The 25220-nt window shown below is 45.1% G+C and overlaps 1 protein-coding gene across 4 annotated transcripts in view; it reads left to right on the forward strand.

The window, feature by feature from the left end:
• OGFOD3 (2-oxoglutarate and iron dependent oxygenase domain containing 3) overlaps positions 1 to 25220 on the forward strand; it is a 1065090-nt gene that overhangs the window by 894997 nt on the left and 144873 nt on the right. For all 4 annotated transcript variants that reach the window (XM_086930659.1, XM_086930658.1, XM_086930657.1 and 1 more), the window contains one exon: positions 6741 to 6864. In XM_086930659.1, the coding sequence (XP_086786785.1) occupies positions 6741 to 6864 (124 nt within the window). The remainder of the gene's footprint in view (positions 1 to 6740; positions 6865 to 25220) is intronic.

A 25220-nucleotide genomic window follows, 5' to 3' on the forward strand; every position in this document is an offset into this window, starting at 1 on the left:
TCCAGGCTCCAGCTCTGCTAGACCGCCCTCTCTGGCTGTCATGGCCCGGGTGGACACACAGATCCACGCAGGCAAACCCAACATCTCCAAGTGAGTCCTGTGCTCTACATCTTTCCATGGAGAGCTCTCCAGGTCATTACCTAATAGACAATCTACAGGCAAGGCATCACTTACAACAACTTCCAATGTACCGGAGACTCCTCCCCACTCAAATGGAACACGTGCCAACTTGCAGTAGCGCACTGAACTGTCAGCTGCCACCACAGGACGGAGTACATTGGGAATGATCTGCTCTTCAGACACCCAGTGACACCTGACAGATGTCACACTGGCCCCGGTGTCTCTCAGAGCGTCTATCTCCCTTCCATTGATGGTCACCTTCTGCCCATATTTCTTAGTATTTAAGGGCAGCAAGGCTTCCTGGGCCATCTCTTGGTCTCCTAAAGAGACAAGGGTCATCACTGCTAACCCCTCCTCCCCACTAGAAATCAAATCCCCTCCCAAAGCTACACTGGCTAACGCCGGTGCTGGAGCACCAATGGGTGCTGGAGGTTTCTTTGGACATTTGGGGGCAATGTGCCCCACCTCCCCACATGTAAAGCAGGTAGGCGGGGGCCTGTTGTCCTGCTTGCCCTTACGGGGCCAGGACTTCTTAGACTTGGGGGGTTGAGACACCTTCTCCTGGGAACCAGTTTGGGGCCCTTTAGAAGACTCCTTTTGATTACCCGTGTCCCCCCCACTCTTCTGCTGGGGACCCTGTCCACCCTTGGCTGGGGTACTTACCACCCCCTTGTGGACCCTGGTGCTAGTCCACCGGTCCGCCTCTTTAGCAAGCTCACTGGGATCAGTTAACTTGCTATCCAAAAGATGCTGGCGCAGCTCTGGGACACATAAACTACTTAAGTGCTCCCTACTAATCAAGTGACACAACCCCACATAATCAGTAACTTTGCTGCCCTTCATCCAACCTTCCAGTTCACGCGTGTACATACTCACACACTCCACCCAAGTACTTGAATCAAGCTTCTTGAAGTTCCTAAACTTCTGGCGGTACTGTTCTGCAGTGAGCCCATACCTGAGGCATAAAGCCTCCTTCATGGCGGAGTAGGATAAAGCATCCTCTGCATCTAAGGGCGCCAAAACATCCCTCCCAGAGGCCTCAAAATGCTTCCACAATCCTGCCCTCCAATTCCTCTCAGGCACTTCATTCATCTTTAAGGCAAGTTCATACGCTCTGAACCACGCATAAATATCCTCACCCCGCTGATAATTCTGTACCAGATCCTTTGGTATGTATACCTTACCCGCCTGTACTGGTTGTGCGCTGCCACCATTAGAACTGGACACCCTCTCTTTATATTTGATGGCCAACTCCTTCATGCCCCTCTCATGAGCCAATTCGAACTTCTTCTCCTCCAAAGCGAGAGCATGCCTTCTCTCCTGCGCCGCTCTCTCCTGCGCCTCTCTCTCAACTTCCAGGCGCAGTTTCTTCTGATCGGCGTCCGCTCTGAGTTTCAAAAGCTCAATCTCATGGGCCCTAGCTCTCTGATTCTCCTCCACTTCCTCTGGAGAAATATTCCTACTGGAGTGGTTGCTGCCAGCCTTAGATGCTGACCGCACTGGCAAATCACTGAGCAAAACAACATTCTCCTGTGTGCCGTCCACTTCAGTAGCTTCTTCTGAGACAACATGTTTGGCCTCCCACCAGGCCCTCAGAGCTTTCTGTAGCTCTTCCTTGTTTGCGCTGCCCTTCACTGGGCATCCAAGCTGTTTGCAGAATTGCTTCAGGAGAACCTTTCTGTAGTTGTACAACTCCTGAATTGCGAATTCCACTTCCAATTCTACTCTCATGCTTGCCGCTTTCAAAGACATGATGCTTCCTAACCTTTTCAACAAAAAGGTTTCACCAAAAAGAAAAAAAAATCTTGCGCAACCTGTGCTGCTAAACTAGACTAGTGATGTACAAGAGATCACTGCAGGTCAAGTGCAATTATTAGTTCAAAATCCCACCGCTGCCACCAATGTTAGAACTGGGGGTCTCTAGTTGGCAGAGGTAAGTACCTTAGACCAAGTAGGGACCCTTGCTTCTAGTCAGGGTGAAGGAATACACACAGTAGATAACCTCCGCTCTCCCTCTAGGTAGCTTGGCGCGAGCAGGCAGGCTTATCCCCAAGGCAATGTGTATAATAATTGCACTCAACACAACAATAATCCCCAATCCACCACAAACTGAGACCACACAGGTAAGTATATTTTTATAAAAATATATAACTTTATCTAGTTTCAGCATGTAAATGAAGCAGTTGCATAATAATCACTTCTGTGGATAACTTTAGCATTTTATCGTAAAGGTTGCACTTAATCTTACTTGGTGTTCCTTAATTTCAGGAAGTTATCAAAACAAATGTCTCTAGTCTCTTCAAATCAGCACAAAGATATGCCAATGTTATTTGATTGAAAATGCTCTTCAAATGAGCAAAGAAGCAATTCCAGCGTTTGGTAATTTAAACGTGCTTAAAATGAGCAAGTGAAACAATGCCAGCGTTTAAATTTCCTCTCGTGACTCCAAGCGCTGTCAATGCGCTTCTGCGCGAGGCTCGGGGACTCTTTCCTCCCCCTTGTGCAGCCTTGCGCCTTCCTGGGACTCAGGCGCCCCAAGCCGTGCAGATGGCACGCGTCCCCGCCCCGGCCGGTCCCCTGTCCTCTCCCGCCCGCTCTCGACAATCCAACGAGCGGCGGGGGAGGCGGTGCTGCTCACCTTGTGGGGGGACGGCTGGCCAGGGGTGCGGGACGCCTCGGATTCCCTCGGCGAGGACTGGTCACTTCTTCCCGGGCCCGGCGGTGATCTCGGCGATTACTCGGCTCCTTCAGCCGCCTCGGCGAAGGCAGCCAATCCCCTCGCGGCTCCTCAGGCGAGCCTCCACAGCACCCGGGAGTCAGCCAATGGCAGCGCGGCTCCCGGGCAAGTAAACAATGACGCTCCGCGACTTCGGCCAATCACGGCCCACCTCGCCGATGACGCTACGCCGCACGGGCCAATCCCGTCGCGGCGTTAGTGAGGGGGCTCGGCTCCCTCCACCAATGGGAGCGCGGCGGCTTCGTTCTTCGCCGTTTGAGCTCCGATCAGGATGGCGCTTCACACAGAGGTTCTCTGGCCCCGGGCAGCGGCGGTGATACGGCCAGCAATTGTTTTTCAGCGCTCCTCGCGCTGCAGAGGCTCACAGGTCTCCGGTCTGCCCCACACACGTGTCGATGAACACGTCGATCTGGGCCACGCAGCAGGCTGGGTCAGCGCGGCGCTCTCAAGCAGTAGAGAGCAGCCAATGCGCTAAGCAGGCAAACACACGGTGTCACGATCTCTTCGCCACACAGCAGCCTCATGGGGGCACAGCAGATTCTTGGAGCCTTGGGCAACCTTTATGTTCCTGGGTTGCAGACAGGGAGCCAGCTCTTCTCAGGCCCTTGGAGATTCAGGTTGCAGACACAGCACACAGCAAAGTCTTAGCAGTTTCAAGCAGGCAGGGACACAGCCCACAGCAAAGTCCCTTTTCTCCTCCTCTCCTTCAGTTGGACAGCAGGATAGGTCAGCCCTTAAAGCATACAGCAAGGCAATCTTCCATCAGCTCCTTCAGCAGTCCTTCTTCCAGCAGAGGTTCCTTCTTGATTGTAGAATTTTAGAATCTAATCTTCTGTAGTAAGGGGTCCTTCCCTTATACCCCTGAACGCCTTTGAAGTCCTTTGTGCAAGGGGATCCTTGGCTCTGGAATGTTTCTGGTGTTCTTCTTCCTGACAGCCTCAGGGCCAGAGGTGACAGTGGGCCGGCAGGGGAGTTAGCCAGCACGGTGGTCAGGCAGGCACAGCCCAGCACTATCAGGCGCTTCTCTCTCCCCTTCCCCGGGCAACAGATGTCGCCTTTCACCCCTGGGCTGACTCCAACCCCCTCCGGGGCCCTGCAGCTCCTGTCACGCAGGCATTCCACACACACAGGCCCAAGCACACAGAAAGGTGTATACAAAAGAACAGCCACTTTCTAAAAGTGCTATTCTCAACCCCAGGATCCAAAAACAACCTTCACTAAAAGATGTGTCATTTAATTCTGAGTTCAGGGATATCTTTCATTGATGTTCCATCTTGTTCCTATAGGGAGATAGGCTGGGGTCCAATGGGACCAGCCTCCCCATGTTACCCTAGGGAGCCTTACAGCCCTACGGCAGTGAGCACACAAAGTGGCTGCTGCTCTCCACCAGAGCCTGTTACATGCACTAGTACATGCTCTACCCTATCCATACACTGCACCCTGCCCAGGGGGGTACCTGGAGCCTTCCATAGGGGTGGCTGATGTGCACAGACAGGGGAGGGTTAAGCCCAGCCAGCGGGGACACTGGCCAGGCGGACATGACAGTCCACTGACTGCACACAGGCCCTGCGCTGGCAGGCCTGAGACACCATTTTAGAGCTACTCATGTGGGTGGCGCAATCTGCGCTGCAGGCCCACTAGTAGCATCTGTCATCACCAGCCCTGGCACACACAGTGCACTTTACTAGGGACTTCATGGTGATACAAATATGCCAATCAGGTATACCCAATCAATGTGACAATTTACAGAGGGAGCACTTACCCTCTGACACTGTTCAGCAGTGGCAGAGGGTCCAAATCATCTAAATCAGCAAAAACGAAATCCAGCACAGCATCAAAAATACATGAGTCAGAGGCAAAAAGATGGGGAAAAACCACGCCAAGGATGTCAGGTCTAACAATGGTATATACTGCTCTAGTGATGGCTGAGATGTCTGTGGGTCTAGCCCTGACCTGATCATGTTTTGGGAGGTGTGTTACCATTGTCATGATGTGTGTGCGAGACATTGCTGGATGTTGAGCATATTTTATTGTCACATTCTCCTCAAAGTGGATGGACATATTTAATTTACCATAAGATTGTGTCCTAACAATTTGCAGGGACGGTTGGGGAGAATAAAAGACTGCGGTTATCATATCACCCCCCTATTTTCATCTCCACAGGTTTATTAAATGGAACCCTCATCACAGCCTTGGAGAACCTGTGTGTCCTTTGATGAATATGACAGCGGGAGTCCTTTCTCACAGAACATGGTGGCCCCTGTGTCAATCAGAAAGCTGTACTCCTGGTCAATTATGGCTACAGTTTCAGTGGGTTCCTCATCTGGCCTGTGGGTTACAGATAAGGCTGGACACGTGCGATCACTCCATGTGCACCTTCATTGGGCATATCCTCACATGTAGTTTTGCTGAAAGGGGTTCCCTCCCCTGACCGTTACCCCTCCTTTGAAGTTCTGGTGCTGTAAGATGGGCAGCACTGTCTTTTGTCTCCTGTACTGCATTTGGGGCTTGGGCTGCTGTAATTGCTGGGGCTGTAATTGCTGTTGAGGCTGTAGTTGTTTTTGGGGCTATGAAATCTATATCACTTGGCGGGTTGTGCCACAATGGCACCAGGTGCTGACATTTGTTAGCTGTATGTTGCTCTTGCCTGGTTGTTATGTTCATTGCTCTTTTTGAACCATCAGTCTCTAATAAAATGTCCTGGCATCCTGCAATAGTGGCATGTCTGTCCACTCTAGCATGTTTTGATCTATTTTCTCCAAACCTTCCTCGCCCCCTCTTCCATTCTTGTTATTTCTTCCCTGGACATATTTTTGGGGTTCCATTGCGGTGCTTACATGTGGCACACCCAGGGGTCCTGCGGCGAATTGGGTAGCGGCACTGGCAACTCCTCCCACTGTTTTCTTAGCTAAATTCAGGTGGACAGAATTTGCTGCTGCTTTTTCTATTTTTTCTTTTTTGCACTTTTCCTTTTCCTGTTTCTTCTTACAGAAGTGTTTTGTGTGCTTGTATCTCTGTACATGGTTTGGCGTCTAAGGCCACTAGGTTGTCTAGTTTGTCCTGCACTTCAGCTGGTAGTCTCTTTTTCACTATATTATAAAACAGTACTGTGTTTCCTCCATTTATGTCCCAACTTTCCCCAACTTCCCTTCATTCTACCAAGGAATTGGGATAGATCCACCTTTAGCTGCATTGTCTGAACCATAAGGTACCCAATGTCTGGTCTGTCTGGATACATTGTTCTCAGTTGTTTCCAATCAATTCCAAACATTGTGATTGGCGCATCTCGGCTCGTCCTTCTAGCAGATGGGGATGGTGGTGTCCTATTTCTGTGACATCTGTGCTAATCACTGAGGTTCTGTTCGGTTTCCTGAGTCTGGAGGAGAACATGATCTATTTTTGTGTGGCAGCTTAGCTATCTAACCGCAAGATATTTCCTGAGATTTACATGTGATGTGACCTGTCTATTTCTGCCCAAAACCACTGTGTTCCATCAGTCTCTGTTTCTATACATGGGCCTGTTGTTACTTACTGGGGCTTAAAATGCTCCCTTACCTGAAATGTCCACATGTGGGTCTGGAGGTCTTAGATTTTTGGGGGTTTCGACCTTATGCATCCAATTGTTCCCTGTATCATGTACAATGGGGAACGTGCAAATATAGTTATTTCTTGTACGATTTTGTCTGTGACATGTTCTCCCCTTAACTCTGAAATGTACCACTGCTGTTCAGGAAGAAAGAATTTAATTAACAGTCTATCGAATTCTATTGCATTTTATGAAACCTGTGAATAACAGACCTGCATGTTGATTAAACTAGCAACTTCACCATAGAAAACATTCTGATCTAATAAGCATCATCTTATGCTTTCATTATTTTTTCAGGTCACCTATGGCTCATTTGATTACACATCCCTACTCTATCTCTCAGACTATGCCAAAGATTTTGGCGGTGGGCGATTTGTGTTTATGGATGAAGGTGCCAACAAGACAATTGAACCCAGAGTTGGTAAGGCTGACTTCTTTTAATTTCTTTTAGCAGCTAGTCTTGGAAGAGGCAGGCAAGCAGAATGTAGAAACAAAAGTCACAAGTATTTTGGGGTGCTCATTCCTGTCATGTTGTTTGTCACTCTTCCCTGTTTGCTTGTACTTTGACTTTTGATTGTCCATCTGAATCTTCACTCTGACATAGAGGCTGCCACCTATGATTCTACTGCAAGGGCTGCAAATCCTAGCCATTAAAACAGACATCCAGTAAACAGTGTGTTTGAACATCCATCTTGTAAGAAGGTCTGGAATGACATCTCCTTCCTTGAACACTGCTGAGAATTTTTCACAGAGCTTCACAGACGATTTTGAACTATAATTTGTCTTGGTATCTGTCCTCAGTGTCAAATTCAAACCAGTGTAGGACATCTTCACCATCTCCACTAGAATAGTATATTTAGCTGTCATGGCAGAACTTACCAACCACATTAGATTACAACATGTCACTGTCAATGCTTGAGATAATTCTAACTGCATTCTTTGTTGGATAAAGCCTTAATGGAAGTGGAATGCTGAATATTTTTCATAATGTAACTTTTGTGACCAGAGATTTGTCTAAGTCACCATTCGAGTAAGATGAGGTCCATTACTGCTGGATCATTGGTGAGTTTGGACAGGAGACCTCCACATATGCCGGGAGATCCAAATGCTCGCTTAGAAAATAGTAATGAAAACCGGCAAATCTACTGTCTTGCTATACTTCTCGTTGGAATCTGGATCGGTAATGTATTCTGGTCAGTTGAAGGAAGAAGGTGGAAATTTAGTGTAAAGTTGGAGAAGCCTGATAATCATGATTCCCTTCTTGCACCCTTTTAGGTTTGGTGTGTAATGTTGCTTGCCTCTTATGGATCTACCTAAAATTTGTTAAACCAAGTCACTAAGATTGAAGTCTTTAGGAAGAAGTGCAGGCAGAGAAATCCATTGCATACAAAAATGTTAAAAGATAGTATAGTAATTCACATAACTGCTGCTCTTGTTGGGCTACTTATAGTGCCACAAATTCATACAATAAAGTCACGAAGATTTAACATTTTTAGATAAAAGTGCAGGCATTGGGATGCAGAAGAGCGTACTATAAATTGGGGGGCCGATAACCAGATTGATATGACTGTCATCTTTGCTCAATGGTTATTTAAGGAGACACTGCCGATTGGATGTTTATTTTCTTTGCTCACTTTGTTGCATTCTCGTGAGCAGCAGTTAGCCTGAGATTGGTGGCTGACAGGGACTCAATCACAGCTCTTCTGCACATTCGGATTCCTCTTGTTAGAAAAAATAATTTAAGCCAGTGTCTGTGTTTCTGCAGGAGAGCAGGAGAAGTGCATACTATGTGTTCAATGGTTTTCCCAGCAATAGCTACATAACTGGTGTTACTTCTCACTGTCTGGCTTGCGCTAGCTTGTGCCCAGTCTAAAGTTGATAATAGCATACCTTGGTCAGGCACTTACAGACATACAACTAGGTGAAGATGTGGAAGACGTGAAATGTGACGGGCGAGAGCAGACGACTAGTGAACTGGGGAGCCAAGTTCAAGGCTCGGTGCTAGCTCAACATCCTGTGATTCTTGGCAAATTGCTCAATCTCTCCGTGCCTATAAAAAGGGATGTGCCCTTGTATAATGTACCTAAAGATCATGTAAAGCTGTACAATACTTTCCGGTCAAGTTTGCGCTATATAATAACTGTAGAAAAAAGAACAAAGTGGTAAAACAAAGCGTTAACATGAGAAAGGAAAGTTCATTAAATACCTATTTAGTGGCTGATTTGTATAAAGTGAAACCAGAAGACTTGGATAAATCATGCCTTCGCCCCTTAAATTGTGTGATCTGAGGGAAATATTTTATTTCTCTAAACCTCCTTTTTCTTCATTATCAGTATGAAATTACTTTCAAATATGTGAGTTCGGAATACCAGTTGTACAAAAACGTATTATGTTTGATTTAATAGACAATAATGTTGCTCTATGTTAATCTGGGTCATGTGCACTTTTTAGATGACAACTGTCTTGCCTTTTCATTCATTAATCGTTCATGTTTAAAAAATCACTTTCAACTAAGTACTTTTCAGTGCAGTGCTATAATGTGTTGTATTAATGTCAAAGCTTGACGTGTTAAAGAAAAACACTTTTTTGAATTTTGAAGAGACTTTATCATATTTTCCGTGATGTTTGTTGTATGATCTAGGTAGCAAACATTTTCAGTTTTCGGCTCGTGAACGGGTTCCAAGAGCCGAGCCAGACCCTTGGCTCGGCTCTCCCTGTTAATTTGTTGGCTCGCCCTCCACTAGTGAAAACACAGCAGCCTTTTAATTTCCAGTTCACCCTGGTACCTGCATTCTGTAATAATAGATATGTAATGCAGGGTTATTAGCAAAGACAATGGCGGCTTGGAAGTCACACACATGGCTGCATTTGGAAGATGTCTCTCTTTTATATGCGTTAGTAAAACATTTCTCTTAAAAATACACAAAAACGTTTCTTTTGCTGAGTGAAATTGCAATTCTCCTATTAGCGTGACCAGAGAATCTGGATTTCATTAAAGACAGAAAGGCTAACATTATAGCCTTATAGCCCGCCGTAGAGGGCTGTACCGGTTATTAATGGCCGAAGGCGAGGGCCTTTAACAAGGGAGAGGGACTTTAATAGCCAGTATAGCCCAGCTATGAAGGGCTATAAGGCTATTAGAACATTCTACCTCTAGAGGGCAGAATGTTCTAACAAAAAAGAACACAGCCTTATGGCAGCGTGAGGATATTGGAATCCCCTCAGGCTCCCTAAAGCCTTTGTTCACAGCCAGAGCTGTGAACAAAGAAACATTGGATTGTTGGAGCTCCAGGCTTATACCAGCCATTGTAAGCCTGTAGCACTCCATTGTTTTCAATGGAGCTCCCAACATTCCAATGTTCTAATATGCAATAATCTTTTTAATGCAGTCACAAGCAGCCACACTACATCCTCATAAAGAAAACAATTCTAGAATGCAGTGAACACATGGTTTAAAAGGCATGAGGAGCAAACAGACTGCCTCTTTTAAATGAAATTAAGCAATAAAAGTTCAACAAAGGTGAGATCCAGCTTGATCTTGAGAGTAGAGAAAACAGGAGTCCGAAGTAAGGAAACGGAGTGAGTAGGATTAGAAGATGATGAGAATAATCCATCAGGTGGATTTATCTGAAAAGAAGGAGGAAAAAGTTAAAAGGTGGTAAACTCGAGTGGTAACGCAGTATAATCAAATACATAAAATAATCAACATAGCAATAAGAACTCCGTCCAAGGGAGGGACAGGTGGGATAATGTTAGCCTCCGTGTCTTTAATGAAATCCATATTCTCTGGTCATGCTAATAGGAGATTTGCAATTTCATTACAAGACAGGAGGCTACATTATGCATGTTGGTAGCCTTGAAGGACCACATCAGACATATGCTCGTTAGGTTTACAGTAGTGATGAGCAAAAGTGGATGCATTTGACCAATGAGCCGCTTTTAGGATATCATCCAACTTACCACCAGAGCAGAAGGATTTACTGGCCATAGCACCTCAGAGAGCGGGATTGGAATTTTGAAAGGTCAATACCAGCAAGTCTCATTGCAGATTTGACCCATCTGGCTATGGAAGAAGAAGAAACTGGCTTAAAGCATTTAACAAAGGAAATAAGGAGTTGATTAGCATCCTGAGGGCGAATATCTCATCCTAGAGTCATACTCTTTCAAACAATCTACAACACAGAGTTTTTGCACAGATCAAAACGTGGATAAAAAAATAGAGTCTGACATAGTTTTGGTCCTTCTAAGGATTTCAAACTTAACTCCATACCTATCATAAGATCTATTAGAAATATCAAGAGGTTTAACATCTGAAACTCTACAACAAGAAATTAAACACAAGAGAGTTGCGAGTTTAATGGAAAGACATTTTCCATAAAGAGAGGTGTTATAAGGCCAAGATAAAAAAAGATCTAAAATAGCTTTAACATCCCACAAGGATTGATATTTAGGTGTAGGAGGTCTCCTCAGTTTAATACTTTTCAGAACCCTACAAATTATAAAATTTTTATCTACTGTTTTACCATTGACACGGGAGTGTCCAGAAGAGATTGCTGATCTATAACAATTAATAGATCTATAAGAAAGGCCTTTGTCAAATTGTTAACAATATTCACGATAGGAGCCTCCACGGGCTCCAAGTTCCTCTCCAAGCACTAACAAAACCATTTTCTCCAAATGTAATTGTACCTATAGTGTGTTCCTGGTGCCCAGGATTCTCAGAGGAGCGTGAGTGCTGATGACGAAAGGCCAGACCATTCGTCGTTGGATTGCCTGACACTTTCCAAGCAAGAAGGTTCAAATTCCCTGAAAAATTAGGTGGTGATCTGGATGTATGTTCATACATCGCACACAATTGCAACGCGTGCTTTTACCACGCGTCCAACTCATCGCAAACACCGTTACACCGGCAATGTTCACAATGCACGGCGTTGCAACGCAGAGACAGTGCTTCCTATGGGCAAGCACATGACATCACACACTGGATAATCGCAAGTCAATACAACATGTAAACCCGTTCTTTGTGATTGTCCGTCCTACCATAGTTCTGTTTTTTTAGGGCGAAAAGCGTCGCCATGCCAACTTTAATAAAAAACATCCCACACATCAACTGAAATTAATAAACAATAAAAATGCAGCGTTATAGTGGTGAAGCTAAGAACATGTCATCAACATTCTTTTTTCAGTAAATATGTCATCTTATGCGTTATGAGTTAGCATGCGTTGTAATCATGCCGTGATTGCTAACATTATTTATACTTTCTAATCATGCCATGATTGCTAACATTATTTATACTGTAATTGCCATCTGCATTGCTTACATGAGCATGCGTTGTAATTTCATGCAATGGAAATGTCATTGCGCAGTTACCGCATGCGTTGTAAACGAATGCGATGAAGAGGATCCTGCGATGTAAAAGTTGCGTTGCGATGGCACCGCAACCAATTCCCATCGTTGTAATAGGTGTTTCCCGATTTCGGCTGCGTCTCAGCTGGTGCCCTGCAATGCGACGTTTTGCAGCATAGACACGCCTGGAGCTAGCCAGCATGGGTCATTCTTAGTTGCCGCCATCTTTGTTTACTCAGCATTTCCCTTGATTGACTGTTACAGTGTGAAGGTATAACATTTTACAATGATTTGTGGAGGTAGCAGTTTGAAGTTTTTTGTTTTTTTCTCTCGACTGGGTGTTCTGGCAATGACTGTCTATGCCTCAGCCCTGAAGCACACCACACTTGTTCTTTGTGAACAACATCAAATGGAAGTTGTAGGGAACTGTGCATTAATTGGCTGTCTCTTCTGGGGTGGGCCCGCGACGCTTTGGAGCTTTTGCCGCGGCCATCAGTTAGGGAAATTCTTATGTTTAGTTTGGGCGGCTGTATTGGAGCCCTATATTAACGGCAGAGAACAGAACAATATGTAGTATGGACCAAACATTTGGGTCGAGGAGGCAGAAATGTGCTCTGCACTTACTGTGAATTTGCTGGATTTTAACCTAAGGCATTATCCAGTCTTCGGAACCATGTATGATTTTGAGTGGTACTAATATATGTATATTTTGTGGGGTTGTATCTCAACAATGTGGTTAGTTTGTGCCTTTTACAAGCTAAGTCATATTTCATGCTCAGAATCATTTCAGAGTGCAGCCTATGTGCGTTTTGCAGTTTTTGGTGTGCTTGTTTCATGTGTTCTTTAATACTACTTATGTTGCGAGAGGGGTGACTGTGTGGTAGTATATCATCCTTTTTCTTGCTTAATCACGTGTTGCTTTGTTTTTGTTTTCAAGGCTTACTGTTTAGGAGTAAGCCACCCATTTCTACAGTAGTCATGTGTTTGTGGGATGATTGTTTTAAGTCACACATGTCATGCTTTTGTTTGGGAGAGATGCTTTATTGAAGGATGACTGATATTTATTTTTTGCTCCAGAGGTTATGTATGGTATGAGACTAGGTTTGGTCACCCATTTCTTGCTGAGCGTGGGGTGTCTTGGTTACCATCATTGTGTGGTTGTGGCATGATTATAGGTGAATCACCCACATATATAGGTGTTTTGTTGCTGTATTGAGAGTTGCTGTTTCAAGATGATTGTGCATGGATTAAGTCACTCATTTGCATTTCCTAGGTATTACAGTTAGGTTGACTGTTGTGTTTGAGATGGCTGCTTGTGGATTAAGTCACTCATTTTGTTGGTATTACAGTCTATAATTTCTTGTGTTTTACAGTTAGGATGACTGTTTTGTTTGGCATGACTGCTCGTGGAATAAGCGACTCATTTCTTAGGTATAACAGTTGGGAGGAGCCTTTGAGATGTATTTTGAGCTCTGAGTTGGTCTCTATGACACTTTCGATGGTTGGTTCCCTGTATGCTGTTTTTCATGTCAGCCTGGCCAGCTGGTACGTTTGTGGCATAAGCGGTCGGTCGCTGGAGCGGGGTGTGGTAGTGTGTGTGATTTGTTTTTGTTGCTGGAAAGGGAAAAGATGTGGGTTAAGGGGAGTTTTTTTGCATTTTTTTGCATTCAGGAAGGACATGTTCTGTTTTATTCTTTGCTTTATCCATTCTTATGAGTATATTTGCGGACATTGTCATTTACCATCATTACATATTATATGTTGACATGCAGAACAATTTATTGTACTTAACTATCATTATGTTTGATGCTGACATATATGTCATCTGGTCATCATCAGATGTTTGCAATTGGCCCACCTATTATTTCCATGCATGTATCATTCCGTGATTGCGAATTATTCATTGGGCAATTGGTTCACCTGTTGTGAGAAGTTGGCCTGGTATATGCTGTCCACTAAGTAAAGTGGGCACCTTGCACCAGTCCAAACAACCCTTATGGTGATTTAAAAGGTCAAAGATAACCTTAGAAAGCTATCCAAGTGGTAGCTGTGGAGAGCAGTCTTCAGGCTTAGTCTTAAAGGAATTTTAAGCAGCTTGTTTTACCAGAATGCAAACTTATAGTGTTTGTTAAATGAAAGGAAAACCACACATTAGTTATAAAAATATGTATTTATCAATATAACACTCTCTAGCTCGTCACAATATCATCTACATGAAGATACTCACAAAGCACACAATACTGTAGCACAGAAACAATAGGAAATCGCACTAATACACAGTGGGCTCCAGGGGGAGACCAGACCATATACTAAAATAATGGTATAACAACCACGACTCAAGAGGATGAAGAATTGCTGGGACCCCAAAGAACAACCCAAGGTGAGTAAGTAGGGACCTCACGGAGGACGGGTGCAGTGTGGGAGGACGGGTGCAGTGTGGGAACACGACCGCGTGCTCCATACAATTCTATGGGGAAGCCGCACTTAAAGTTTTAAAGTTTAAGGACCCTTCCCAGTGGACTTCGAAGAAACCCAGTGGAACTTAGGAGGGTGGAAAGCCACCCCACCCATGGATACCGTAGTACCAGAGTTACTTATCCCAGGTGCATAGGTCTAAAGTGGCGTCGGAAACTGCAGTCGATCTCTATGGAGGAATTTGAAGAAGAGCAACTGCTGGAAAGAAGAAAAGTGTTCGTCTTAATCCAAAGGTGGATTCTTGTTGATGAATACCTGAACGCAGAGGGGACTTAGTCTGGGTCACTCAGGAGTGATCAGGGGCTCGGTAGAAGAATGCCCACCGATGTTGGTTGCTTCAGGTGCATTGAGGGGGCTCTTGACTCTGCCGCCATGGGGACCAGGAGACATCGAGGATGACCAGGAGCTGGCTACGAGCTGTCTCACAAAGAATGTCGAGTGCTGTGGGGTCGGTGTTCGACGGGAGCACCAACAAGCCTTGGCAACAGCTACCCTTCAAGGAAGGTTCCGTTTCGGACCAGCAAGGTCCCCGAGTCTCACCAGAGCTAGGGGAGTCAGGGCAGGCCTAGAGCAACCAGGGGAGGCCAAGAAAAGTAAAGTTGACCCTCAAGTGGACTCAGAGGCCGGAGGCACAGGAATCACAAGAGGACCTCGAGCACTTTCACCAAACAGCAGCCCACGGAGCACTCGGTGCAAGGAGACCAGAGTTCTTGGTAGGAATTGGTGCCAGAGGTTGGGGCTATATGGAACCCAATGCACTTGCTCAGGAAACACTAACAAGCAAATGCAACTGCAAATGAACACGATGCACAGGGGTGCGGGTATTGCCGCCCCCACAAGGGATTCTGACCTCAAACTCAGTGAGAGGGCAGCTCGGACCTTGAGGGACCTAGGAACCCAACTTCTGTGTTGCTGGAGCCTTGGTAGTCCGTAGGAGCTCAGGAGCAGCAGACCATCAATTGTGATGTGGTGCCCGCTGTTGCAGGGGAGTGAGTCCTTCACTCCAAGGGAGATACCTTCGGTTGTCATTGTTACTCCACAGGTCCTGCACGGAGCCTGTATGGTGTTCGGGCACAGACAATGCTTTGGACGGAGTGTGAGACGTAGTCGGGCCCAAAAGTTTCCGGTTCAGAATCTTGTCCAGGTCGCATCTAGGGTCCTACAGCCAGGTAAACCCTTTTGTGCCAACAGGAGAGGATTGGACAGATTCAGGGGACCCTCCAAGAGGAGGGTCAGGACAGTGGAGAGTTTACTCCAATGTCCTTTGTCCAGTTTCGCGCCAGAGCAGGAGCCAACGGTTCCCAGGACTGGTTTGAACTGGACTATATACAGGGACTAAAATGTGCCCCTCGTGCAGACTTTCGTCGCAGGTGAGTGCACCCACCCAGCCCTAATACACAAAATCCTGTCTGGGAGGTGGTCACACCACCCTGTGACAGGATGCCTATTGTTCCACCTTCCTCTGCTCGAGCTTGGCTCAGCAGCAGGAGGGCAGAAATCTGTCTTTGGTCGGCAGCACCATTTTGAACTGCCCGGGACTAGAAGGCTGGTACCGAGAACACCAGGGACCCACCGAAGCTCACTTCTGTGGTATGATTCCACAATGTTTGACACCAAACACAATAGGGATACTTTCAGCCATTTTAGAGTTGGTCATCACGCTGTCGCATAATGCCACTCTATATGTCATAAGTGGTGATACACTGACAACCCAGGAGAATGGACTCCGTAGTCTGCAGGGGTGTCTTGCCCATGCATTGGCACCCTCTCACTTAGAACCAAGCACCCTGCCTTTCGGAATGTTACGGCCTGCTTATAGGTTTTAAGTGTAGTGACCCTTAGATATAGTAAACCTATATCTAAAGTAAGTGGTGCATTCACTAACTTACACAGGCTGCGATGGCAGGAGAAGGAGAAGTGTGGCTCACTGGTTAGAGCAGGCAGACCCTGAAGCAGAGGTCAGACCCGGGACCAGGGTTCAATTCCCGACGCGGCAGGGTCTTGAGCTCAAATGTCCATGGACTCGATAATTCTCGCTTCGGTGCCTGACCTAATCATGGGTTCACACTCTGCAACTCTGGGCATTAAGCTTGCTTAATCTCCACAACTGCCCCCCGCGGCGGGATGCCTGGCTTTCACCTTGGGCATACCCTGTAGGGGCTATCTCACAGGGAAAAGCCAGGACGGTTCCCAAGGCAAGCGCGGAGATACCCCTTCGGGGGTCGATTCAGGCGCTATATAGGAAACATAGAATAATAATAATAATAATAATAATAATAATAGTTCCATTTTCCATGGCCTCTCATGGGTGGCATAATACATGCTTCAGCCCATGGGAGGCCTCTGCGGTACCTATGCCCTGGGTACATGCGCACCATAAACTAGGGACTAACAAGGGTACTCCAGTATCCAATCTGGAGTGTACCTAGGTACATGACATAACAGTTTTAGGAAGAAAGCAGAAAGACTGGGGCCCCGATTAGCAGGATCCCAGTCAGGCTAGTCAAAAACAGTAACACATTTAGCGAAAAGTTGGGGTAACCATAAGAAGCAGATCCTACCTTCCTACACCTGTTATTTCTTTGCCTGTATCTTTCGGCAAATGCAAATTATTTATTGGACAATTGCATTGTGTTCTTGTTCCCTGTAAAGAAGGGAGATGTGTTATAGCTGCTGCTCAGCCAGTGTGAGTGTGGTGTGGAATATTGGTGCGTGGGTTATGCAGTGGAATGTTGGATGTCTGTGAGAATCAGTTGGAGAATGGGTTGAGCAGCAGGAAGGCTGCTCCTGGTGGGGCTCTTTACTATAGCTCTTGATCTTATCTACTTAATAATCCATCTTACTTATTCTACACCTGGACTAATGGACTAATTTAGACTACAACGCTTCTCCATGCCCTTCAGCTTTAATAGACAGGGTTTAGTCTTGATTGGTGAAATTAACTCCACCATTTCATTATAGCACAATACATTCTACCCAGGATCCAATGAGTCACCTAAAAAACAGTCAACGAGAGAGAATTAAGACTATAGGTCACTGGCAAGACACTTATCATATCTGTACTGTTTCGTTGCGTCCTTTTTAGGTCAAGCCTAGCAGGACACATGCACTGCTCTGCCAGGCATGCTTCCTCTACTCTGGGTGTTCAGACTATGCCCACCTCAAACCTACCACTTGCAATTTGCCTCTTCCTGTGCCCTTCTGAATTCCTTTCTTTTTATTGGTAAAACGTTGCTCTTTGTCCCACCTTTCGGTGTGTTTTTTAAACTTTGTGGCAACTGCCCCGTTACACGTCCCCTTACTTTTTAGGTCTCGTCATACGCAACGTGCATGCGTTGCAAAGGGGGGGACCTAATGCCATCGGCAGAGCTTTTTCAGCAAAGAAGTGCATGCGTTGCATTGCTTGCAATGCAACGTGTGCACATCTTGGCGATTGCCTTTCGGGAGCGCGCGGTGCCATATGGTGTCGCCATATGGTCGCACACTCCCGAAAGGAAATCGCCCATGCCCCCTCCCCCTGCTTGCCACTTTCACTGCCGCGCGGCTTTACTGCCGCGCTGCCAATGCTTGTTTTTGCTTGACTCTGGCTGCTCGACGCGGGCCCTGTGATTCTCTCTGGCCTCTCTCCACAGGATGCTGCTGTACGTGGCTGCCGGGCGAGGTTTCGCAGACATTCGCAGTATCCCATCTGACCGATCGCGCGGCTGGGATTCGGGTTCTCGTCCTGCACCATGCTAGTTCAAGGCTCGGGGTTTCTGCTCTTATATAGGTCATGCGGCGACAGTATGCCTATAAATCCCTGAATGGGGAGGTTGCCGACCACGCAGCAGACCTCTGCGACCATCCCTTATCTCTCGGCCCTCCTTAAAATCATGTCTCGCCCCTCCTTAATATCGTGCCGGTGCTGGGTCAGAGTGGCTGAGAGAGGGATGTTGCAGCGTGACTGAGCTCTTAGCTTTCCCCGCCGGAGCAGCTCGGCTCCAACTGTTGCTTCCTACCAGAACTGCTAGAACTGCCTGTCCCCTTATAGCCCTGGTTTGGACTGCAGGATACTGTTGAAGGACGACAAAAAGGGACACTTGAAAGCTGCACTGCGCTGATCCCTAGCTGCTTACCTCACACCCCTCACTGCCCTCGTCATGCTCTGCCCTGTCTGTGATGAACTTTTCAGAACTGTGTTAGTCCTCCGAAGCGATACGGAAAAGAAAGTGTAAACTGTTTATCATATTTCATGCAGAAAGCTCTCATTGCTAGTCAGAAAACACGTGCCGTTCCCGTTCGTCAGTGTGTGAGAAGGAAACTGTAGGAGAAGCATTCGCTGGTAGCATTTCCAGAACAGCGCGCTCCTATCCCCCGCGTATCCAAATACTGAGAGTCTGATGTGCTTTGCTTGGGTAACTGTTGTTATGCGTTAGACAGTGCTTGGTAAATATTGTTATGAAGAGGAGTGTGCATAACATTTTGCTTCGCAGCACATTGTATACTTTACCAGTGGGCCAACAACATAATGTAAACAAGAAAAGTCTTTAACAATATTTTAAATAGAGAGCTATCTTTGAGGGGATCAAATCTGTGTCTGTAATGTTTATTCAATGCATATATTGCTCTCTTAAGTTATCTAACAGGTGGATTTTTTCGCCCAGCAGCATCTGTTTTAAATGGTGCTAGGCTCCGCTTGCAATGCTTTATTGTAGTGCTAGATAGGATACTGCTTCGCCCCAAACACATTGATGGTAGGTTACTAGTAGTGTTTTCAGTGCGTTAGATGCAGTGCTCTTGCCTACTTCTCAAAGTACTACAGGTATTACAATATTTTGTTCATATTTGCACGCTACATAGTGGCAGAGGGACCAAATGTAAGACTGTGGAATTTGCAGTGAGATTAGATTAGTGGCAACTGTGTTTGTCTCGTAAGTGAGTGACCAAAGCTTTGCTCTTAGTGCATCTTGGGTTGCTGCACTTGGCGGAGTGGTGGCAGAAAATGACGAAGAGATCAAGCCACGTTAAATTACTAGCTGCTGTTACTATGCAGGTCCCATGCCTATTTAGAATTGGTTAATTAAAAGCTATCAGTCCACCTTTCTGCAATGAAATTCAACTTCACTGTCTGTTTGAAGCCTTGAGTTTTTGGGGAAAAGAATCCGTCAAAGGCATGTCCGAAATCTGCCCTTATGGTGTATAGCAGCCATTTCTATGTTAATACTGTGTTCACATTTAATATGGTGCAAACTACAGCCCAGATCTGTAATGATAAACCATGTATAAATTTCCAAAATACCATCTATTTTTGGCATGCCTACATGCTTTGGATACCTGTCCTCCTTGGTAAGTCTAGATTACATGGTATTTCTGAACGGTTATGAAAATGTCTCGCCAGGCAAGAATGTTTTTCCAACCCCAGTGAGTATAGCTGCAGTAAGCATGCTCTGATTACAAATGTCCCTAATAGTTTGATTATGATAATTCCTATGATGTATCTGCACACATTATTTGCCATCATTGATTGCAGTCGACAAGGGTATGGTTTTAAAGTGATGATTTTAGCGCCACTTGCACACCACTGACATCTGGCTAGTACTGATTTTAATATACAGTGTGGTATCTGTACAATTCTGTCTGCATGGAAGAGATTTGTATTTCTTTTTAAAGGACTCTGCCCCACTGTTGCTGTTGTTAGTGACATGCTTCATCATTGAGTCCTCACCCAGGTACAACTAAGTATCTGGGTGTACTAAACTGCAAAAGATTTGAGGGAACTCTTTGTGGTAACTTTTGTTTTGGGATCTGTATGATTAAGTTGTCTCGGGGTACTCGGACCAACATCTATTTCAGTTTTATTAGTGATTTAGATAGCTGAAACCCTGGCAAGATGAAAAACAAGCATTGGTATAGCCAATAGGTCTCGCCTTTGGGACCTTATAGGTGTTTAGCCATGCAACAGTTGATGTTGTTGCACCAAGGATATTAAGCTGCATAACTAAATACTTATAAGGTCCCAAAAGCGACACCTATTGGCTATGCCAATGCTTGTTCAATGTATTTATCGTTTGGTTGACTAACTCTTTTGTTCACTGAATTTGTCCCGTGCTTTGAACACAGCATCAACATGGCTGCGCTATATTTTTCAACACTTTATTTGATACAGTCACGGCTGCCTGGACAGCTGACAGCAGGCGGGTGGGTGGGAGAACGGGGCAGCTTGAGCACGTTGCTCTCATCAGGAAAGTCAGAAAAGTTTTCAGGAAGCTTGGCCCATCTTCCTTCACACACCTGTCTCCCCCCTCTCGTTGGCGGCTGGTGACATTTGAAAGTGGTGAGGCGGAAACAGATATTCATACTGCACCGTAGCGAGCGAGCGTAGCGAGCGAGCCCGAACCCCCTAAGGAGGGTTCGGGGGAAATTCCCCCCTTAGAAAATTTTGAAAAAATAGTGGAAAAATGGTGCATTTCCAAGCAAATCTGAGAAAGCAGGAAGGTTAATAAAGCAATTGTGAAAGGGCAGGGATTACATTATTAAAGAGCTGTCATATGACATACTAGGTAGCTGCTTATTCAGTATAACAACAGAGCTTCATCACAGACTTCAAGATACAATGCTGAGAACCTCACAGATTGGTTTTATTTAAGCTGCAAACAACAAAACAAACAACTTTTTTGATTTAAACTGCAAAGAACAAAAGAACCAACTAAACAGGTCACAAACTATCACCATTCAACAGTATGCAGTGACGAGATTCTTTACACAGTTACAGAGGCCATTATATAGTCTATTTTGGTGTTCTATAATCACATGAGTTGTTATACGAACACCACAACCCTTTATGATGTCACACCAGATTTAAAACAGCGACCTACCCTTTATACATTTTGAGAGGAGGTTGGACATTCGGGCAACATTATACAATGACAGGTACTATAGCAGTGGAAAGTAGGTCTTGTGGACGGTCACTGTCGGGGTGTAGTGCAGGTTTCACATTGCCAGTCATCGCTGTCGACTGGAAGAGCAGGTCTAGCTGGGCTTTCACTTTGGAAATCATCACAGGTGCAGAGCTTTCGCATGAACAGGCCCGGTTACAGTCATGCAAAGCCCAACTTCAGGATGTTCACCTTATTTCATAGGAGGGACCCTTATTGATGCACGATTATGGTCCAGGAAGGACCTAGGGAGCACGTCTTGGGGATTGTCTTTTATAGATGGCAATACACAATCACGTAAAAGTCCCGTGCTAAGTATCATTTATGTATCAACGTTCGTACCTCAGCTTTGGCTAGAAAATATACAGTTGTGCAAGTTAGGAAAAAAGTTGTCTTGCATATTTGTGAACCGTACTAATTTAGTCAGGAGCAACTGATTATTCTGCATTACATCAATCAAGTTGAGTGCTCCCTTCAAATGTGTTTTGTGACTTTTTCAAAGTGTCTCAATTACTATAAAGGGGCAGCACACTGCTCTGTTTTAATGTATAGATAGAGCTACTGGTGTGGAATTGGAAAGACTCAGGTTCAGTCTGTTCTCAGTATTGCGTTCACAGATCAGATTGAAGTGGGTTTTTATTAGAAAATGGGTCTGCTACAATAACTGTAACATTTTAACATAATGATACACATTATGTCAGACATGAAAATGACAAAAACAACATCATCTATGTTAAGGGCCAATGAAACTGCATGTAACTTATTGTATCCAATATGTCTTGTTCTTCTGATTAGCTGTAAAGTAAAATGTTTGATATTTCCGACGGTGTGAACATTTTTGAATTCACACAATGGAAAGAAGTGTTGCTATCTATATTTTATAGATGCCCGATTTAGCCCAAATATAGCGCGAGGGAGCATCGAAGCGCTTTACACAGAACATTTGTATTGCCACCAGATTAACTCAAACAGAATGTTTTACATAGAACAGAATAAGGTGCGAGTCTGGGTGAAAAGATGATGCTCTTGAGAATACACAGTTGAGACAGAACTGGAAAACACTGTTAATTTGAAATCACCCAACGTCACAATGGCTTCAATGGGCATCTTTGGCAGGATAATGAGTGTACTGGGTAAGGCGGACTTTCACAGATTTACGAGTCTCTACAAACAGGCTGTGCAGCTCACTAGCACACAAATCGTGTACTTGTGTCTTCCCTTCTATCAGTACTCCTGACTTGATTTGCAGTATCATACCGCAAGACAGGGAAGTGGCTGAAGGAGGGAACTAAACGGCGTGGCCTGGCATTCCGACCACAGTTTTTCACTTCTTAAAAGTCTCTCTTGCCTCAATGGATTCGAGGCCGTGCCCGTGGCTAGCAAGATTAAATTCCCGGCCCCTGACGTCCTAAACTGTTTTTCACTTTGTGGATCTGCATCAGTGCTTTTAGGGAAGTGCATGTTTTAGTTGGTTAAAATCGCATATTCTTTCCCATCAATAGCGGGCAGTTACTTTGAAGGGTGTCGTTGCCCTTCACAGTAGTAAGTATGACTGCCTGCATTTTTGCACGACGACCAGAAATTAAAGTCTATATTTCTCACATCTTGGCTTGAGCAATGGCCAAACCAGCCCAAAAATAACAAAAGTTATTTACAAAAGTTAAAGCTATTGCCATTATAAATTACAATAGCTTTTATTTAAGTATTAATTATTTTAAAAAAAATAAAAGCCATTGTTATTTGTAACATCAATACATCTTAGTCACGTAAATAATACACATATTGCATTACAAATGCTATAGGTGTCACATTTGAGAAAGTTAAAACTATTGGCATTGTAAATGACAAAGCAATTAATTTCGCTATTTTCCAAACCAACACATCAATGAAAAATGTGTCATTTACAATACCAATAGCTCAAACTTTCCTAATGCGAGACCTATTGCATTGCAAATGCTTGTTGTTAGGACTTATTAATCCCTCTGCACAGACACAGTGGACTGTTACTGCTTGAGACACGAGGCTGTCCATAGGCCTGCACTGCGACAACGTCGAGCACAAGTGACAACCGCATGACACTGTTACCAAAGACCAATTTACTCCTCGGGAAACTATTTTACAATACGGTGTCCTCACACGGGAATTGCACCACGCACAAAATTATACAAAGACGTCTCCAATGCGGTGCAAACAGATCTTTCCCAGAGTTTTATCACACTGAGGGTTACAAAAAGAAGATATCAAAGTGAATAACCAATAGATTTGAGAATAACACACAGAGGAGGTAAAAGCAGTTTGATAAAATAAGAGGCAAATAAGTGCAAACCGGAGAGTTTTGTAACATTGTTATTACAGCAGTTGGCAACCAACAGGAGCTTGTTTATCAGCAACAAATAACTGAAAAACGTAATCGAAAAGAATTGCCCCTTGGAGTTCATTATCATGTTTCATTGATCCGGCGGGAGCAAAAATTGAATAATAACTCACAATGGTAGGTGTGAAGTAAAGCGCCCACCCTCTGTGTATCCTTAATTGGTGTTAAAGGCCTGACGCCCTGAATAAGCATGTTTGATTGTAGCAAAAGGCCCACCACCTTGTGCATTTGAGTATTTTCAATGTGCGCATGCATCCACACCACAGGTACTAGAGGCCGATATTAATCACAGCAAGACTCATAGTGCAAGGCCCAGCATGCTGAGCCTCTGATTGAAAGCCACCCTTGACACCAAGCCACTTAATATCACTGTATTCATAGGAACTCCCTGCGCACCTTTATCTCCAACGCGGACTCTTACATCAAATTCGCTTCACCTAACAGCAAAAGATGTATGGAAATGTATCAGAGTGCCGGCCCGCACTGTGATGTGAAATACACACCTCAGCTGCAGCAATCTTAACAAACACTGTGAGAGATGTCACACTGCTCCGGTTGTAATGTGAGGAAAACGTCACATAATAATGAGATATTAATTCCAGTGACACTAAAATTATGGTATTTTGTGGAATCAAAAATGAAACCTTTGCTTATGTACGGTCACACGGGCCTCACTTCTAGCCGCGCTGTCCTTTGCATTTTTTTTATATTTTATAAAAAAAAATGCAAAGGACAGCGCGGCTAGAAGTCTTCCCTATATTGATGCGATGGCTGAAGGCAGAAGCCTCGGGCTAATTCCAGGCAGCTGCTCAGCTCTATTTACGGGCCTCACTTCTAGCCGCGCTGTCCTTTGCATTTTTTTTTATATCATATAAAAAAAAATGCAAAGGACAGCGCGGCTAGAAGTGAGGCCCGTGATGATATGGCCGCGCAAACTCGTCCCTAATGTTTTAGAGCGCTTCGGCTTCCATGTGTGTGTGTGTGGGGGGGGTGAGGGGGGGCAATACAATGCCTGCAGCAGTCGAGGTGGCTCATCTGAGAGGTTAGAGAGACTCAGACTGGCTGCGGCTGGGAGGTGGGCAGATGGGCGCATAGAATAAAGGTCCAAGACTCCAAGAGGCTTGGAGTTACAGTACCTCATGTGTGTTTGGGTATCACGGTTAATGCGCAGAGTGTGACTAGAATTCATTTTGCCAATCTAATAATTCTTTCTTTGAATACAGACTACAGAGAACATGCAGTAATTTAGGAAAAGAGAAGAACATAACATCATTAGCTAAGCTCACCATGCACAGACCGACCATTTATTATGTGACTACTACACCGACCGTAAAGTTAAACAGGCAGGGCTGCGGCTGGGAGGTGGGCAGATGGGCGCAGGCACACACCGCGGAGCAGAAGCCTCGGGCTAACAGAGGCACAAAGAGAGATGAGCTTTCTATACCTGGCGTATCAACAACCACACTATGCAGTGATCAGTGGAAATACAAAAGGCTGGCTCACCTAAAAGATCCTTTCCACACTGAAAAGGAGACTTCAGTCCCACCCTTCACCGCCACCATCTTCCAAGTGACGGCACTACAGGAAGACTAATCCACAGCTCCTCTCAGCAAAAGGGCTTCAGTGAATTTCTGAAGGTGTCTTGTCTCCACCCTCCAGCTTTAGGA

This window comes from Lissotriton vulgaris, chromosome 7 (genome assembly GCF_964263255.1).
Source record: "Lissotriton vulgaris chromosome 7, aLisVul1.2, whole genome shotgun sequence".
Lineage (NCBI taxonomy): Eukaryota > Metazoa > Chordata > Amphibia > Caudata > Salamandridae > Lissotriton > Lissotriton vulgaris.